The sequence below is a fragment of the Nerophis lumbriciformis genome, linkage group LG15 (genome assembly GCF_033978685.3).
Source record: "Nerophis lumbriciformis linkage group LG15, RoL_Nlum_v2.1, whole genome shotgun sequence".
In the NCBI taxonomy this organism is placed as follows: domain Eukaryota; kingdom Metazoa; phylum Chordata; class Actinopteri; order Syngnathiformes; family Syngnathidae; genus Nerophis; species Nerophis lumbriciformis.
In genome coordinates, this window is record NC_084562.2 from 5,647,501 (window position 1) to 5,668,022 (window position 20,522).

The 20,522-nt window shown below is 38.3% G+C and overlaps 1 protein-coding gene across 2 annotated transcripts in view; it reads left to right on the forward strand.

The window, feature by feature from the left end:
* Positions 1–20,522, forward strand: part of LOC133615989 (diacylglycerol lipase-alpha-like) — a 91,388-nt gene that overhangs the window by 40,104 nt on the left and 30,762 nt on the right. For both annotated transcript variants that reach the window (XM_061974941.2, XM_061974942.2), the window contains exons 2-8: positions 2,628–2,729; positions 2,802–3,013; positions 9,381–9,482; positions 13,670–13,808; positions 13,887–13,974; positions 14,063–14,197; positions 14,269–14,346. In XM_061974941.2, the coding sequence (XP_061830925.1) occupies positions 2,635–2,729; positions 2,802–3,013; positions 9,381–9,482; positions 13,670–13,808; positions 13,887–13,974; positions 14,063–14,197; positions 14,269–14,346 (849 nt within the window). In that variant the 5' untranslated portion in view covers positions 2,628–2,634. The remainder of the gene's footprint in view (positions 1–2,627; positions 2,730–2,801; positions 3,014–9,380; positions 9,483–13,669; positions 13,809–13,886; positions 13,975–14,062; positions 14,198–14,268; positions 14,347–20,522) is intronic.

A 20,522-nucleotide genomic window follows, 5' to 3' on the forward strand; every position in this document is an offset into this window, starting at 1 on the left:
TGTGCTTGCAACTTAAAGCATAACAATTAGCCGACATTAGCCAAACACTCTTAAGTTGAGGTACCACTAGCATTGGTACAATTTTTTTGTTGAATTCAATAGTGTTTCTCTCCTTCTTTATCAATGTGCTGATACTTTCAACTTTTTTTGGCCCCATATTGGGTTATTTTGCAGTCAATATTTTTTTTTTTACAGAGACTGAGGGCCTGATTTACAAAGATTCAAATACCACACGCTATACAGCGACACATATGCAAAAAAAATGGCGTGTACTATGAGTGGGCGTGTTGTGTGTGATCTACGTGTGCAATTGGAAAGTGGTGCAGACCGCTTTAATTAAATGAGGATTTTGCGTGCATACGAGGCTTTTACCACAAAGACTATCATTTGTTCACTTTCATGTTATCATGCTCCCACTGGTGTGCGATGTTTTGAACCAGCAGAACACATCTATACCGTATTTTTCGGACTATAAGTCACAGTTTTTTTCATAGTTTGGCCGGGGGTGCGACTTATACTCAGGAGTGACTTATGTGTGAAATTATTAACACACTACCGTAAAATATCAAATAATATTATTTAGCTCATTCACGTAAGAGACTAGACGTATAAGATTTCATCGGATTTAGCGATTAGGAGTGACAGATTGTTTGGTAAACGTATAGCATGTTCTATATGTTATAGTTATTTGAATGACTCTTACCATAATATGTTACGTTAACATACCAGGCACGTTCTCAGTTGGTTATTTATGCGCATACTTGCCAACCCTCCCGGATTTTCCGGGAGACTCCCGAAATTCAGCGCCTCTCCCGAAAACCTCCCGGGACAAATTTTCTCCCGAAAATCTCCCGAAATTCAGGCGGAGCTGGAGGCCACGCCCCCTCCAGACCTGAGTCCGCTTTCCCACAATATAAAGAACGTCTACAGTAAAGCAGTCCGTCTGCCGTAAACAGCAATGTTGTGACACTCTTAAACAGGACAATACTGCCATCTAGTGCATTTGATGAAAGCACTTTTGTGCGTGCCACACAGCAATGCATGATCAGAAAGGGTGTTCAGCATGGTTCGAAAAATAGTGACAGAGAATAGAACAAGGATGGACAATTCAACCCTTAACTCAACAATGAGTAGATGAGTGTTATGTGTGTGTATATGTGTAAATAAATGAACACTGAAATTCAAGTATTTATTTTATATATATATATATATATATATTATCTATATATATATATATATATACATATTATCTATATATATATATATATGAAATACTTGACTTGGTGAATTCTAGCTGTAAATATACTCCTCCCCTTTTAGCCACGCCCCCAACCATGCCCCCGTCCCACCCCGACCACGCCCACCCCTCCCCCCTCCCCCCACCTCCCGAAATCGGAGGTCTCAAGGTTGGCAAGTATGTTTATGCGTCATATAACGTACACTTATTCAGCCAGTTGTTCACTATTCTTTATTCTTTATTCATTTTAAATTGCCTTTCAAATGTCTATTCTTGGTGTTGGGTTTTATCAAATAAGTTTCCCCCAAAAATGCGACTTATACTCCAGTGCGACTTATATATGTTTTTTTTCTTTCTTAATTATGCATTTTCGGCCGGTGCAACTTATACTCCCCCGGAGCGACTTATACTCCGAAAAATACGGTAATCTGCAACACCTTTTTTGAATGGTCATCTAGACAACAGAAACAAGTACACTGACACTTTCTGACACTTTTCTTTCACTTTCCCATTCAGTGCGCGAGGCTCTGGATCACATTACCAGCGCATTTGTGCGCCTGGAATGACTAAAGCATAAAAAAATGCACAATGCAAGACATATTTTCATGTAGGAGGTATAATATAGTAATATATTATTTAAATAAAAAATAATAACATTAAAAAAAAAAAACATCAGTAGACACCAAAACGTATCAATTAAATTTATTTTATTCAGCCCCCTAAGTCATCTAGGAGCAATACAATTATTAAATGAAATTGCTGAATAGACAATATGTCTAATATTATTATTTCTGACCGTCTACCAAAAATATTGACACACAAACGTAGGACAGAATATTCTCGTCTGTCTGTGTAGAACTGTCAGTTTGCATACATAGTTGTCGCAAAACAGTGATGAGTGTTGATAAATCACATTGCGTGTGCTGCATATTTATATTTGCATTTTCTCCTCCCAGTATTGTGGGCATTTTGATGGTCAGCATATATTTTGCATATTAATGAAGACGGAGACGCAAAATGAATGACGCACCTTATTCTGCTCACTTAAACGACGCAATCCACTTTGCACAAGTTTAGTAGATAAGCTTTGCGTGTGCTATCAGGTTTGCACGTGTTTTAGTACACACAAACCTTTAGTAAATCAAGCCCTGAATCACCAACACGTGGGATACATTGTTTGGGCAGAATGATACACGAATATGTTTGGCAAAGTATAACAGTTTGCCCCTACTTTATACAAAGCATCTGTCTGCTTGGCTGGTATTTCATTGTAAGTTCCAACTTTAGTTTTCTGGGATGCAGTAATAGGACATAAAAAGCATCAGTGCCAAAAACGTGTAGACCGATCGTTGCAAATTGTATCCATTCATTCTTGATTGTTTCCCCACAGGGCAGTGATGCCTGGCATGGTGATGTTTCGGCGGCGCTGGTCAGTCGGCAGTGATGACCTGGTGCTGCCCGCCCTCTTCCTTTTCCTTTTACACTGCATCTGGTGAGTCACACAACTTTGTTATTTTTCTCCATGCTACAAGTTTTTTTTATTTCACTGGGATACCATGTTCAGGTTGGTGGTTCTGTCCGTGGTTCTGTTCGGCCTTCCTTATGGCTCAGACCAGTCCTGCTCTATAACCCTGGTGGACCACGGCCGAGGGTATCTTGGCATTTTGGTCAGCTGCCTCATCTGTGAGAGCGCCATCATGTGGTTGAGCATGAGGGGCAGCATCCTGTACACGCAGCCCAGGGAAGCTGTGCAGTATGTCATCTATATCCGACTAGGTAAGATGTCTCGCTTTATGTTACCTGATTTCTCATTTGTGAGCCTGTTTGGCGCAGCTCGGTAGCCGCTTTCAAAGTACACATAAAGCAGGTAATACAATATGACGCTACCTTCTAATCAAAACATGAACAGTCGTTTGGTGGCAGAAGAGGATGGGATGGGTAAGCCAACAGTGCCACTGGCTATGCAAAGACGCACGTCATAGCTTTGAAAGTCCAACACGGGTCAGACTTTTCCATCTAGATCATCAATGGTTTTCACTTTTTTTGAGGTGGATGTGGAACCTATCACCCTATTTGTTGTGTACATAGTTAGTCAATTGTACCTGCCTGAGGCCTTGCCAGGCTTTGAAGGTACAAACCCCGTTTCCATATGAGTTGGGAAATTGTGTTCGATGTAAATATAAACGGAATACAATGATTTGCAAATCCTTTTCAACCCATATATAATTGAATGCACTACAAAGACAAGATATTTGATGTTCAAACTCATAAACTTTATTTTTTTTTGCAAATAATAATTAACTTAGAATATTATGGCTGCAACACGTGCCAAAGTAGTTGGGAAAGGGCATGTTCACCACTGCGTTACATGGCCTTTCCTTTTAACAACACTCAGTAAACATTTTGTGAACTGAGGAGACACATTTTTAAGCTTCTCAGGTGGAATTCTTTCCCATTCTTGCTTGATGTACAGCTTAAGTTGTTCAACAGTCCAGCGGTCTCCGTTGTAGTATTTTAGGCTTCATAATGCGCCACACATTTTCAATGGGAGACAAGTCTGGACTACAGGCAGGCCAGTCTAGTACCCGCACTCTTTTACTATGAAGCCACATTGATGTAACACGTGGCTTGGCATTGTCTTGCTGAAATAAGTAGGGGCGTCCATGGTAACATTGCTTGGATGGCAACATATGTTGCTCCAAAACCTTTATGTACCTTTCAGCATTAATGGCGCCTTCACAGATGTGTAAGTTACCCATGTCTTGGGCACTAATACACCCCCATACCATCACAGATGCTGGCTTTTCAACTTTGCGCCTATAACAGTCCGGATGGTTCTTTTCCTCTTTGGTCCGGAGGACACGACGTCCACAGTTTCCAAAAACAATTTGAAATGTGGACTCGTCAGACCACAGAACACTTTTACACTTTGCATCAGTCCATCTTAGATGAGCTCAGGCCCAGCGAAGCCGACGGCGTTTCTGGGTGTTGTTGATAAACGGTTTTTGCCTTGCATAGGAGAGTTTTAACTTGCACTTCAGTGTTTCCCACAGGACAGGCATCTATTTGTGGTGGTGTGGTCGGGGGGCGGGGGGTGACGGCGGCAGCGGCGATGACCAAGAAGAACGCGGAGTTGGAATATAAGTACAACACTTTATGTACATATTTAGCTCATTAAAATTACCGACAGGAAGGCGAGAAACACTTTATTTCAACAGACTCTGGCGCCGTACCTGTCGTCAAAACTCCAAAGACCGACTGCACAGTTGCGCTAACAAAATAAGAGTCTCAGAAAGCTGGCGTGCACAAGCTAGCAAGCTACGGAGTTTGCCGACAATGTATTTCTTGTAAAGTGTATACAAAGGAGTACAGAAGCTGGACAAATAAGATGCCAAAAACCAACCACTTTCATGTGGTATTGGACAGAAAGGAGGACTTTTTTTCTCCTCCATTCGAAAATGCGGACGTTATCAGCACCACTGTCTGATTCCAATCAATGCAAGTCATCAGAATCAGGTAATACACCAATTTATATTGTATTCTTGTCTTCATGAAAGAAAGGAATCTATATGTGTTAAACATGCTTGTATTATCTTTAAACACCTTTAACTTGTTAACAATATTAACTATATGTGTTAAACATGCTTGTATTATCTTTAAACACCTTTAACTTGTTAACAATATTAACTATATGTGTTAAACATGCTTGTATTGTCATTAAACACCTTTAACTTGTTAACAATATTAACTATATGTATTAAACATACTTGTATTATTATTAAACACCTTTAATTTATTAACAATATGTGTTAAACATGCTTGTATTATCTTTAAACACCTTTAACTTGTTAACAATATTAACTATATGTGTTAAACATACTTGTATTATCATTAAACACCTTTAATTTATTAACAATATTAAGTATATGTGTTAAACATGCTTGTATTTTCATTAAACACCTTTAACTTGTTAACAATATTAACTATATGTATTAAACATGATTGTATTATCATTAAACACCTTTAATTTATTAACAATATTAACTATATGTGTTAAACATGCTTGCATTATCATTAAACACCTTTAACTTGTTAACAAAAACATATATTTCATAAATAAGTAAATATAAATTATATATATGAATGAGGTAGATCCCCACGACTTGATCAATTGAAAAGTAGCTCGCATGCAGAAAAAGTGTGAGCACCCCTGAGTTACACCCATCTGAACAGGTCAGCCACCTGTTTAAAGCCCGATCACAGTTGAAATCTTGAAATGAAGGGCCTTTAATGGCCAAAACATTAACCTGGACAACATTTTAACAGCTAGTTGGCTCAGATTTTATTCTTTTCATTGCATTCACATGCTACAGTGGACAATTTAGCTTCATTATTAATCTGAAGCACCGTCTCCACGTGTGTTTATTGACAACAGGGTTATAACCTGGACACGTTAGCTCGTCGGTATTGTAACACGTGACAACAGCGGCGGTGTTAATGAAACAGCGTCAGGCTGCCCACCGTCAATGAAACGCTCGGTGAAATCGCGGATTAACGTTAAATATATGACGAGCCGCGAGCGATGCAGCTATAACCTATCTACCTATAACTTATATTACCCTCGTATTTTGATCCGGTCGGTCCGTTCTTTTACTCCGCCGTCTTCTTCTTCTTCTTCTTCTTCTTCTGGCCCACCAGGTGAGTTACAATGCATAGTAGGCTACCGCCACCTACTGCACCGGAGTTGTAACTACAAGGTACATTCACAGACAGAGTCCCATTGCTTTTATGAGCGGTCGAGCGAGTCAAAAGCCGAAACATCCATATGTGGCGGACGTAATTCTTTCGTGGCGGGCCGCCACAAATAAATGAATGTGTGGGAAACACTGCACTTAAAGATGTAGCGACCAACTGTAGTTACTGACAGTGGGTTTCTGAAGTGTTCCTGAGCCCATGTGGTGATATCATTTACACACTGATGTCGCTTGTTGATGCAGTACAGCCTGATGGATCGAAGATCACGGGCTTAGCTGCTTACGTGGAGGGATTTCTCCAGATTCTCTGAACCCTTTGATGATATTTCGGACCGTAGATGGTGAAATCCCTAAATTCCCTGCAATAGCTGGTTGAGAAAGGTTTTTCTTAAATTGTTCAACAATTTGCTCACGCATTTGTTGACAAAGTGGTGACCCTCGCCCCATCCTTGTTTGTGAATGACTGAGCATTTCATGGAATCTACTTTTATACCCAATCATGGCACCCACCTGTTCCCAATTAGCCTGTTCACCTGTGGGATGTTCCAAATAAGTGTTTGATGAGCATTCCTCAACTTTATCAGTATTTATTGCCACCTTTCCCAACTTCTTTGTCACGTGTTGCTGGCATCAAATTCTAAAGTTAATGATGATTTGCAAAAAAAAAAAAGTTTATCAGTTTGAACATCAAATATGTTGTCTTTGTAGCATATTCAACTGAATATGGGTTGAAAATGATATGCAAATCATTGTATTCCGTTTATATTTACATCTAACACAATTTCCCAACTCATATGGAAACGGGGTTTGTAAATCATTATTACAATAAACTATATTTGTAGTTTGCTAAACTTGTACATTAGATTTTGAATGAAACGTTTTGTTTGAATTTGAAGGTACAGTGTAGGTTTGCGTGATATAGACGATATAAATAATACAAATTTGACCGACAATAGAGCTCTTAATGCTATCGTCAGATCGTGATAATGCATGTTGATGACACATTCCAGCTCTGTCCCACAAATTTGACGGCGGCAAGGGAACAACTGCGTGGTCAATGCAATGTAGCGTCCTCACTAGCAAGCTGGCGGCTAAAGTCTCTCCACAGAGCAAAGCCGCTTCTAAGTCACTAATCCTCACCTCAATGGTGGCAAATAAACAACGTTTCTTACTAGTGTCATTATCACAGGAGGATGAAAAATAACTAAACATATACACTACACACCATAGGAAGCTACAAGAAGCCATACCAACCGCTAATCTAGAGCTCCTGAATGTAAATAAGTGTTGGTGGATCTTAAGGTCCTGAGCTCGGGATGTTTTTGTGTGGAGTTTGCATGTTCTCACCGTGACTGTGTGGGTTCCCTCCGCGTACTCCGTTCCCTCCGGGATAGGTTGATTGGCAACAATAATTTGGCCCTAGTGTGTGAATGTGAGTGTGAATGTTGTCTGTCTATCTGTGTTGGCCCTGTGATGAGGTGTCGACTTGTCCAGAGTGTACACCGCCTTCCGCCGGAATGCAGCTGAGATAGGCTCCAGCACCCCCGCGACCCCGAAAGGGACAAGCGGTAGAAAATGGATGGATGGATCGATACAAATATTGACAGTAAATGTTATAGTATCAGTATATGGTTGATACTATAGTGAATAGATCAATATTTCCATCCATCCATCCATTTTCTACCGCTTGTCCCTCTCGGGGTAGAGATGTTGGCTGGAGCCCATCCCAGCTGCCTTCAGGCAGAAGGCGGGCTACACCCTGTACAAGTCTTCAATTCATCACAGGGCCGACACAGATGGACAGACATTCACACTCACATTCACACACTAGAGCCAATTTAGTGTTGCCAATCAACCTATCCCCAGGTGCATGTCTTTGGAGGTGAGAGGAAGCCGGAGTACCCGGAGGGAACCCACACAGTCAAACTCCACATAGAAAGACCCCTAGCCCAGGAATCGAACCCAGGACCTTCTTTTTGTGTAAATATAATCATTAAATGATCTTGAAAAATTTTAAGTATCAAAATCAGCACTGGTATGTGGAATAGTGCCCCTGTAACTGCTTGGCATTAGATCAATACCCAAATGTGTAGCATTGGCCAAAACTAATAATGTCAAGTATCTAAACAGAATATCCATCCATCCATCCATTTCCTACCACTAGTCCCATTCGGGGTCGCGGGGGTGCTGGAGCCTATCTCAGCTGCATTCGGGCGGAAGGCGGGGTACATCCTGGACAAGTCGCCACCTCATCACAGGGCCAACACAGATAGACAGACAACATTCACACTCACATTCACACAATAGGGCCAATTTAGTGTTGCCAATCAACCTATGCCCAGGTGCATGTTTTGGGGGGTGGGAGGAAGCCAGAGTACCCGGAGGGTACCCATGCAGTCACGGGGAGAACATGCAAACTCCACACAGAAAGATCCCGAGCCAGGGATTGAACTCAGGACCTTCATATTGTGAGGCACATGCACTAACCCCTACTCCACCGTGATGCCCTAAACAGAATAATAAGTGCTAATTACATTTTAACTGAAGTGTAGATAGGACCATGTTACAGCAGAAAGTAACCAACTATAACAGTATATATATGAATATATACGATCATAAAATAGTAAGAATAGTAGTAGTAAAAACAGCAATATATAAAATAGAAAATAACACACAAAAAATTATATTAGTATATTATATATATATATATATATATATATATATATATATATATATATATATATATATATATATATATATATCGCATACTGTTATGGCAAAGGCCTTTGTAACCCATTTTTAAATGTCTCTAATATAATTTATATGCCAAATAATATATTGTGATCTATATCGTTATTGCAGCAGACTGCAATAAATATTGATGCGTGCAGTATATAGATTTTAGACCATTCCTCATACAGTATAAAAAGTGTTTATGTTAGATGTTTTTCTACAAAAACAATCTATATTTTACCTCCTTGGGATTTTAAGTTTCTTGGTTATTTTTGTGGCCAATATTCTCATACAGTGTGTCCAACTAAAAAAAACTATAGTCACTCACATGAGGGTGTATTGGAAAAAATGAAATAAATTGAGTCAAGAAAGGTTTTATTTTGAAACATAGAGGTATAACACAGAAGTGCGTCAAACCGCTGAAAACTACCGTGTAGACTCCGATGGCTTATGCTTAATTTATCCACTTGGTTGTGTTTTCTGTACAGTACATGACCTTTCTTTATTTGGCATACTTGTTTGTGCGCAATACCTCGTTGTTTTCTGACAAAGTGCGTAGTTGTGCTTCCAAGAAAAGATTTGAACACTGGTTGTATTGATTGTACACTTATTGATTGTTCTGCTCACTTCCTCCTCCTCCTTCTTTCCCACCCCAGCTATCCTGTTGGTTGAGCTCGTGTATGCAGTGGTGGGAATTGCCTGGCTTGTTCAGTATTACCAGCCATGCTCTGATGTCACCGCCAAGAACCTGGCTTTGGGTGAGTCAAACGGGGCTTCAAGGAGAATAGTAATGAGAATGCTAAAAAGGCTTTTTCATATCCAACCGGGACAAATTATATTTATTTTTGTTTGTCCTCTTCTTCTGCTACTGTCACGCAGTAGATTGTTTATGATTGTGTGCAGAACATGGGTCACAGTATTTGGGAACATTTTTCAATGTAAAATACATTGATACATTTGACACCTTATTTAAAATGTTTATCAAATCATTTAACACAATCATACAATCTTAATTGACCAATTATTATTGTATGGCATTAGAGGGTTGGTCTTGAACTGGGTAAGAAGCTACAGTACTTAAAATATCTATGAATGTTCTCATTCATCCAGGTCATTGTCATCTTAGGGCAGACCTGGGCAATTATTTTGACTCGGGGGCCAAATTTAGAGAAAGAAATGTGTCTGGGGGCCGGTATATCTATTTTTAGGAACACTAATACAAAACCTCACAATAATGTCTGATTGAATGCTAAAAACATTATGACAGACTGCCTTAAAAACGGAATGGAATTTAAACTTTTTTTTTACTGAATGAGACACCCAGAATGTACGTGAAAATAAAAAATGTGGGATTTACAATATTAACTATGACCGATAAAACACTGAATATTGACATATGAACGTCACACCCCCTCTCGACTGACATATTTTACAATCAAGCGAAATGCAACAAAAATACAACAAACACAACAAAATATGAACGCGAATGGTAAAAAAAAAAAAAAACATCCTACAATCTGATTTATCACTAAACTTTAGAACTTTGTTGTAAAAATCTCCTTCCACGTCTGTCCCTGACACCCGTATTTCAGGCTGGCCGCTCTGGAAACACTCTGTGGAAACGCTCCCCACCCACTCTGCTTGGTGCCTCGTCTGAGCTGCTGTGACTTAGATTACCATAGTAACTAATTAGAATACCATAGTAACTAATTAGATTAACATAGTAACTAGTATATTAAAGTTAAAGCACCACTGATAGTCACAAACACATTTGGTGTGGTGAAATTACCTTCTGCATTTGACCCATACCCTTGCTCCACCCCCTGGGAAGTGAGGGGAGCAGTGAGCAGCAGCGGGGGCTGTGTTCAGGAATCATTTTGGTGAGATTATGCAAAAGCACGTTTCCAACCATTGAAATACTTTGTATAGTTCAAGACTTATGGTAATTTGAAAACATCACTGCAGATCATAATGGCAGCTACAGTTTCCATCTTAAAGATGTAAAAAAATTATTTGGAAATGTCCGGCGGGCCGGATTGAAAAGCTTAACGGGCCGCATGTGGCCCCCTGGGCCTTAATTTGCCCAGGTCTGTTTTAGGGCATTCAATCGATCACAACTGGACTAGTTGGTTTGTCTTAGAAGACGTTTTGCCTCTCCTCTGAGTGGGCTTCATCAGTTTGTTCTCATAGACTTAGATTGGTCAGATCTGGTAGGTTGAGATCTGACCAATCTAGTCAATCCAGTCTATGAGAGGTTTGTTTTCTTTTTGAACAATTTCCCTTGTGGATCAATAAAGTTTGTCTAAATCCAAGACAAACCAAACAGTCCAGTTGAGAACGATTGAATGCCCTGAGAAGATACAGTATTTAACCAATAGGAAGCAATACGTGAAGCTGCACATGTGCAGCTTTAAATATACTGTATTTTTTGGTGTACCCCAGGGACTAATACAAGGGCCAAAATGGTTCAAGTTATTACATTATTTATGTTACAAAAGATTTTAAGTGAGTGCTATTTGATACGACCACATTTTGTTCAGGAGAGAACACACAGAAGCTAATACAAATAACAGAAGAAATTAACTAATTAAAGAGAAGGTTTGACAAAAACAGGTTATTTTTGAGTCTCAGTAAATCTAAAATAATGCTATTCGGTAAGTGTAGATGAAAAAGTGAAACGCAAATACAAATAGACAATATAAACATTGACTGAGTTTAGAAAAAATCAAAAATAAAAATAGGTGTAATAATAGATTATAGATTGATTTGAAAACATCACATGAGGTAGCAAGAAATACTTCATACGTTTGTTTCATTTATTCATTTATTTCAGGCAATGACATAAAAAAAGTATAAGGTAGACAACACATAATATAAATTAATATAATGCAAACGGTAATGTACAGTATGTTAGCATGATGATCCAGTTTTGCCTGAAAGGGAGTGAGAAGAAGATAATGTATTTAATCCCACCCTCAGTTCTCCATTCAGTGATTAATACATTGAGTTTCACTGTTACTTGTGTAAGGATTATAATACAAATGTACTTCAATGATGAAGAAAGGTGAATATGTTCTGGGCCAAAAAAATCACTTCATATTCTTTACTGCTTGCTCGTGTTACCATATCTAAGTTATTGTGTAAAAACATAGGTAAATAACAAAAGTATGCTTCTTTCACTAACCGTGTTGCAAAAGAGGTACGTCAGAATAATACATAACATTCGTTATCAATAATTTATTAAAATTCTATGGTTTGATGCATTTGTGAACACTTAGAATTATGCACAAAGCACACTTTAACCTGCTACCCAAGAATGTTCAATTTTTTTTTTTTTTTTTTGATGGATTGATTGAATTATTTTCAGCAAGAGCATAAATATAACCAAAGGGAAAATTTAAACTTTAAAACATTTGTATGCACGTGCAACAGTTAAGACCTTTAGTCTATCATTATATGGAATAAATTATAGAATGTATTACGCAAATAAATTAAAATATATTAGAACAAGATATAACAAATTGACAACAGTTAACTTAATCAGCTCATTTCTAAATGTTGCATTAAAAAATTAGATTTTACTGTCAAAAACAAATATTTGTTAACACATACAAAAGTACCGAAAATTGGTACCGCTGACTACCGGTATCGATTTTCAGGGACCAAAAATTGGTGCTGTATCGGTTCAAATGTGAACGGTACCCATCCCTAAAAATAAACTTACCAAAGCTCCCAACGGTGAGTATTAACGTTGTAAAATTTAAATTACCCGGTAGCCAAAAATTGTGATCAATAACTGCACTTTGATAAACTCATGGACTGATTGGCGCCAGTTTGCTAGCTTAGATGCTAACATAAAAACAAGATACATTAACTTTTTCCTAATAAGAAACAACATACCCCAATCTAAACTTATGTAAACACATAGCTGTCTGCGGAACTAAGATATTCAATTGTCCACATGGAACCTGCAAGCTGTGCTCTCTTACAACAGAGTGAGTGTCTATAGGAATACCAGACGAAGGTGTTTTTACGGTGCGTTCATAGACAGCTGAGCAGAGTAGGACACCACAACACTGCACCAGAAATAATAAATAATTAAAATAGATTTTATTTGTTACATACTTTTTACTAAAATAAATCTTACAGTGCTACAGTTCTAACCAATGTTATAAATAAATAAATGATAAATGGGTTGTACTTGTATAGCGCTTTTCTACCTTCAAGGTACTCAAAGCGCTTTGACACTACTTCCACATTTACCCATTCACACACACATTCACACACTGATGGAGGGAGCTGCCATGCAAGGCGCTAACCAGCACCCATCAGGAGCAAGGGTGAAGTGTCTTGCTCAGGACACAACGGACATGACGAGGTTGGTACTAGGTGGGGATTGAACCAGGGACCCTTGGGTCGCGCACGGCCATTCTACCACTGCGCCACGCCGTCCCTTATGTTTAAAACAATAAAAGCTTAGCCAATAAAACAGATAAAATACTAAGACTAAAACTATCAGTTAAGTACAAGAAACACAAAACATGCAAAACAGTGGGTTTTCTAACAATTACTTTTTAATTTAGTTATTTAAAAAACAAAAAAACTTGGTCAAATGATTTCAGTGTGTGTACAAGTACTTTCCGAGCACATTCAACAATACCGCAATATTGATGATAAACGTGATGATTTTGGTCACGCAAAAAAAAATTGTTCATATTGTTTCTTCCCTAATACAGTGTAACTACAGTATATGTATGTACAAAATAAACTAATAATACCAATACCTTCAATATTATTACTGATATTTTTTAATTATGATTTGATTAAACAATTGCTGTTTACCCATTACAGCATATTTTTTTAATTAATTGTAATATGTTTTTATTTCGATTTGATTAAACAATTGCTGTTTACCCATTACATTGTATTTTTAATGGTCTTGCAGGGATCGTTGCATGCAACTGGCTAGTGATATTCAGCGTCTGCATCACTCTCATGTGCACTTTTGATCCAACTGGTCGGACATTCGTCAAACTGAAAGCAACTCGCCGGCGTCAACGAAACCTCACAACATACACGCTCAGGTACTAACTACCATTTCGTGTCACACACAAGAGATTCCAATTGATTTATCCCTTTATTTAACTTTTTTGTTTTTTTAGACACAGACTTGAGGAAGGTCAAGCCAGCAGCTGGAGCAGAAGACTAAAATTCTTCATGTGCTGCACAAGAGCACAGGATACACAATCAGTGAGGGACACACACTTACTGCAATGAAGCTGCTTTTGAGATATTCAATATATTACAGATGTCCTGATAGCTGCTGTTTCCTCTGCAGGATGCATATTCAGAGGTGGCAAGCATTTTTGCAGAGTTCTTCCGAGACCTGGACATTGTGCCGAGTGATATTATTGCTGGATTGGTACTCCTGCGTCAGACGCAGAGATCTAAAAGATCGTCTATATTGGACCAGGTATCAGTCTATTCAATACAGTATGTGCTCACATTGCTCCTCTAACTGCTATGTTATTTTGTCCTTCTCAGGGAAACAATGATATATTAGCCTTCCTTTCTGGGATGCCTGTTACACGAAACACTAGATATCTGGACCTGAAGAACTCGGTGAGTCACTGTATCTGATGAAGGGATTAAGCCAAGGTTGAAAACCATGTATAATTGCATCATAAAAAACATAAAATACTAATTACTATAGTATTTATTTATACTTGTTTGGTTCTGTGACGGAACTCTCAACTCAAAACACTTGTATCTTAAATCAACGTCTTGCATTGAAATGAATTGAATTCCATTTAATTGGTGCTTGGCCCTGCAAAACAGCACAGTTTTAACATGTAATATGCTTTAAAAAATAAATATTGTAGAGAAAAATAATAAAATAAAATGTACTTCTAACAACCACTGTAGTTTTATGATTTATTCTAATTATAATGTATAGCATTTACCTTTGAGAGCAAACTTCTGTGGTATGTCCTTCCAGCTGCTTCTCTGTCAAACACTATCAGCAACTTTCCCATATTTTCATTTATAAATGCCCACCGTTTTAGATATTAATTTAACATTCTTGGCTGGCGTTAGACTCCTCCTTCAGTATGGTGCAAACTAGAAGGCATAAGCTCTAATTGCTTTGCAAGTTGGTGACACGCTTGGTTAATGTTTTTAATTCATTCTTGAATATCATCCACTTCTTCCCAGCACTGTCCTTCACACTCACTTTTTTTCCTTCCTTAGGAAGTTATGTTGATCTCTTGCTATAAGCTAAAGCTAGTGAGTAAGATGAAATGTCGAATCTTACAGGATTTACTGTGAAATTTGCTACGCCAACGTATGGCGGGGATGCTTGCAACTCAAATTTTTGCTTGTAACTTAAAACACAAGAATTAGCCGAGAGACAACTCCTATCTCAAAACACTCGTTAGTTGGGGAACTCTTAAGTTGAGGTACCACTGTGTATTTATTTGTAAAATCTCTTTAATGTGATGAAGCTGTTTCAATGCTCTTGGAATTACAATTACTCACAAATATTAGGGATGTTGGGTTTTACGAGGAAATTTCAGAATGAAGCTAAAATACATTACAACCGTTACAGTTTCTATCTAGTTTGACCTGCTGTAAACTTTAGGTGTTCAATGTTTCAGTACTTTTTGCACAACTTACTGAACAGCAAAATTCACATACCTGTGTGATCCATGAATGGACTAATTCATGTCCTTTGTTCAATTAGAATTGGTATTTTGGTGACACCTAATAATTGATATACAATATGTTCTCAGAGGTAAGGATGGGTATAGTTGACTTTTTAACCGATACAAAATCGGGACTTAAAAAATGGAAGACCTACACATTTAGTTTAAAAACAATGCCTTTTTGCTAGTGGTGTGGTGAAATCTCGCAAGATTAAATGTGACAATATTTCTCTTTTAGAGAAAAACTGGCAGTCAGATGTTTTGGCCATGCACGAGGGATTGGAACTGCACATTAAGTGTTTTGCGTACATCACACACCAAGAGCTAGCAAACAGTGCCCCGGAAGATGCGCGGCCCCGAGAGTTTTACAATTAAAAATCGAATCGATAGTAAGGTTAATAACTGCAAGAGGCGTTATTTTTTTTCCTGCTGTCACCGGCATTCAAATGTCAGACATGTTAGCCATTCATAATCATTGAGCATTGCGTCCGTTGCCTCCAGGCCAATCAAAAGTGTTTAAGAAAACTGCAAGTTTCTGTGCGCTGCAGCGGAGGCTGTAAGTACGCTAATAACAAACACCACTTAGATCTTCGAAAAAGTTTTGATGCTGAGTAGGGCTGGACCAATATTTATTAAGTCAATTAATCAAACGGTAAATTGAAATGAATCCGAAATACTTTGCCGGCATCGATCAATTGGTATTTCCGTGTGTGTTTGTTTTCTTCATCTCCAGCTTCAAACTGGGAGAAAGAAGTCTCACTGTGCCTCGCTCTCAGCACCTGAGCGTGTTTATTTCACAGTAGAATCAACTGAACGAAGTGAGATGTCCTGTTAGTCATTCACAATCTCTGTCTCAGTGGGCAGAGAGCGGGGCGCCAGCTTTACAGACACAAGAGGCACAGACAGACAGCTTCCGTACTCGAGACTTGCTAGTGAAAAGTTCCACCAAGTAACACAAATTCAGAGGAAAATATGATTACAAAGCCAAATGTCCCGTTGTGGGAATATTTCAGCTTCAACCCGGATGGGCAATATGAGACCATCAACACGGTTGAACGAGCGAGAATGCCGTGATCACGTGATGGCAAAAAAGACAAAAACAAGCCGTCTACCGTTTTTCGGATTATAAATCGCAGTTTTTTTCATAGTTTATACTCTGGAGCGACTTATGTGTGAAATGATTAAGACATTACCGTAAAATATCAAATAATATTATTTATAGAAGAGGAAGCAGCGCATTGTCTACCTTTGAAGTTGGCAGAGTTGTTTAGAAGCGACACCGAGGGAGAAGATTTCATGGGATTTAGCGATTAGGAGTGACAGATTGTTTGGTAAATGTATAGCATGTTCTATATGTTATAGTTATTTGAATGACTCTTACCGTAATATGTTACGTTAACATACCAGGCACGTTCTCAGTTCGTTATTTATGCGTCATATAACGCAGTGCTCCCCAACCACCGGGCCGCGGCCCGGTACCGGCCCGTGGATCGATTCGTATCGGGCCGCACAAGAAATTTAAAAAAATAAATACATTTAAAAAAAATTATTTTTATTTTTTATTTTTATTAAATCAACATTAAAAACACAAGATACACTTACAATTAGTGCACCAACCCATCCCCTACACTCATTCACACTCATTCGCACAAAAGGGTTGTTTCTTTCTGTTATTAATATTTCTGGTTCCTACATTATATATCAATATAGATCAATACAGTCTGCAGGGATACAGTCCGTAAGCACACATGATTGTATTTTTCTATGACAAAAAAATAAAAAAATTAAAGTTTGTCCCCCGGTCCGTGGGACAAAAAGGTTGGGGACCACTGATATAACGTACACTTATACAGCCTGTTGTTCACTATTCTTTATTTATTTTAAATTACCTTTCAAATGTCTATTCTTGGTGTTGGATTTTATCAAATAAGTTTCCCCAAAAAATGCGACTCATACTCTACTGCGACTTATATATGTTTTTTTCCTTCTTTATTATGCATTTTCGGCCGGTGCGATTTATACTCCAGAGCGATTTATACTCCGGAGCGATTTATACTCCGGAGCGATTTATAATCCGAAAAATACGGTAAGTTTGTCCAACTGGGGGGAAAAATTCACTTTAAGACGTTCAGTATTTATTTAGGTTAAATTATTTCTTACAGAAATTAGTGTATTTTATTTTTTTGTTTGTTCATTTATTTATTAGGATAAAAAAGTTGTTTACGTTCCAATTACAGTACAATGGTAAACAATTCTACAGTGATGAGAAAGAAAAGTTTATATCCTTTTAATTGGTTGATTGCATTATTATCATATATTCTGATTACATTATAAACACTGTATAGTTCTTGTCCGTTCATGATGTATACAAAGGCTCTGAGTCTGTCTGCAAAAGCCAGATATTTTTTAAAGGATATAATTGCATATTGTCCTAATGTGTGGCACCTTGGTACAGAAATGTTGATTGACAGTCCAAAAGTATCATGCCTTCTTTCACCCGTTATTATTCACAATGTTATGCATTTAAATGTAAAAAACATAAAAATCGCAAATGGAATCGCAATTGTAATTTTGGAGAGAAAAATCGCAGTTAGGTTTTTTCTCAAATTTGTGCAGCCTAGCGGGCACTCTCCTTCAAGTTCCACAGCCAAGGTGCCGGACACCAGGACGTGATAAAAAAGCACCTCTGATAGAATGTGGTCAGAAGAACAGTAAGGCTTCACTTTTCAAATAGCATTAGCGCAATTGTAGTTTACATTGGCTTTGCCATATACATTTTATACAGCAATTTCAACGCCTCTAAATTTGATAATCATAATTACAACTGATGCACATTACAATCAAACAGCAACACATTGTAGTCCAGAGCCATGTATAAAGAGAGTCTGGCCAACCCGGTTTTCGACCAACTCCTACATGATTAGTCAAAACGCACTTACTTGACTACAGGGCGCCATGACTGTAACCAAGGTTGAGCTGATGTTCAACGCTTCCGTGTTACATTTTCCATCCATCCGCTTGTTTCAACATGTAAAATTGTCCTGTTGTGCAGCATGGGGCTGCTCCACCCGCGAAAAATGCAAAACATTTTTACATCACTTTCCCCGCAACCTGGAAAGCAGACACCTATGGGAAGTAAAAGTTTGCCATCAACACTGGAGAGCCACAGATTACGAGTTAAACACACGATACAACGTCTGCGTTTTGTTTAGGAGAGAACACTCATAAGCTAATTTAAATAATAACAGAAGAAATTAACAAATTAAAAAGATGGTTTGAAAAAAAACTGACTATCTTTGAATCTCAGTGAAACCAAAATAATGCTGTTCGGTAACAGTAGAAGAGAAAGTCAAACACAAATAGAAATAGACGGAGTATTGTTAACAGAATAAAAGAACCAACATTTTGGGTGTTTTAATAGTTGAGGAAACCAACTGGAAATCTCAAAAATATACAGCATAAAGTGGCAAGAAATATGTCAATGAATTTATACATAAAATTGGTATGGTATGGTATAAAGCAAAATATGTTCTGGACCAAAAATTACTCCATATTCTCTACTGCTCGTCAGTGTTCCCATATTGTGCAAAAATATGGGGAAAAGTCATAATTTCTCCGTGATTGTTCACCCAAAGTTAATGATAATTTTGGCCTAATGAGGATAATAAGGTATTTTTTGGTTGTTCTGTGTATTTTTTTTTACATGTATTGTGTGTTAGAGTGCCTGCTGGTCACTCAACACTGCATTATGTAGCAGCAGGGTGCATCAAATGCGGCCGCAAAATTATACTTTGACGAAATAAAAGCACATTTTATTGTAGGTTTAAGAGCTCAAGTATGTTTAGAACTATATTTAGACTTATTATTTTATGTTGATTTTGTCATGAAAACTAAGATTGCATGCCAACGGGCACAGGCGCACACATTATTGGTAGCAAAGATGGCGCCTCTCGTTTAGTTGGCCATACTCTCTCTATGCACGGCTCTGCCGTAGTCTGTACACTACTGCATACTTGCCAACCCTCCCGGATTTTCCGGGAGACTCCCGAAATTCAGCGCCTCTACCGAAAACCTCCCGGAAGAAATTTTCTCCCGAAAATCTCCCGGAATTCAGCCGGAGCTGGAGGGGGCGTGGCCTCCAGCTTTATGCGGACCTGAGTCCAGTGTGCGCACACAAGGAGACGAAGCAGAAGAACGAGACCGTAGTGAAGAGCGCAGGAGAGACACTTCTCCAGGGCCGATGTATGCTCGGGGCAACACCCTTCACCTTACCCGGCAGTGGGTCTCCACAGCGGAAGACTTTAGGGTAAATGATGAGTCCAGCAATTAGTTGCAAATCTTGCTTTATTGATTGCTTGCACACATCCAATCCAACACAAAACCAACTAGTCCCTTGCCCCACTCACGCTACCGCTCCCTCTCTTCTCTCGCCCACACTCAATGACGTCACTCACCTCACATGCTGTCACCTATTAAAGGGCCACACACACATACTCTACTCTCATAACACACAGTACAGTTAGTAGAACAACTGTGTTTTCATTACTGTGTATTTGATAGGTGCCATTGCCCCGGAATTGTATTGCATTGTACTTTCAAGTACAACAATGAGTAGATGAGTGTTATGTGTGTGTATATGTGTAAATAAATGAACACTGAAATTCAAGTATTTATTTTATTTATATATATAATAAAATAAATAAATATATATATATATATATATATATAGCTAGAATTCACTGAAAGTCAAGTATTTCATACATACATATATAATATATATATGTATGTATGTATGTATGTATGTATGTATGAAATACTCGAGTTGGTGAATTCTAGCTGTAAATATACTCCTCCCCTCTTAACCACGCCCCCGACCACGCCTCCCACCTCCCGAAATCGGAGGTCTCAAGGTTGGCAAGTATGCACTACTGACATCTAACGTTTTGGAATTGCAACTGCACGCAAGGTCTACTATATAATACTTGTAATAGAGACTCAAAAGTGTAAGAAAACAAGATAAAGCAACTGGATAGCACAGTTATCATTATTAGCTCAGTGTGAAATTAAAAAATATTTAACATTTGTTAACACATG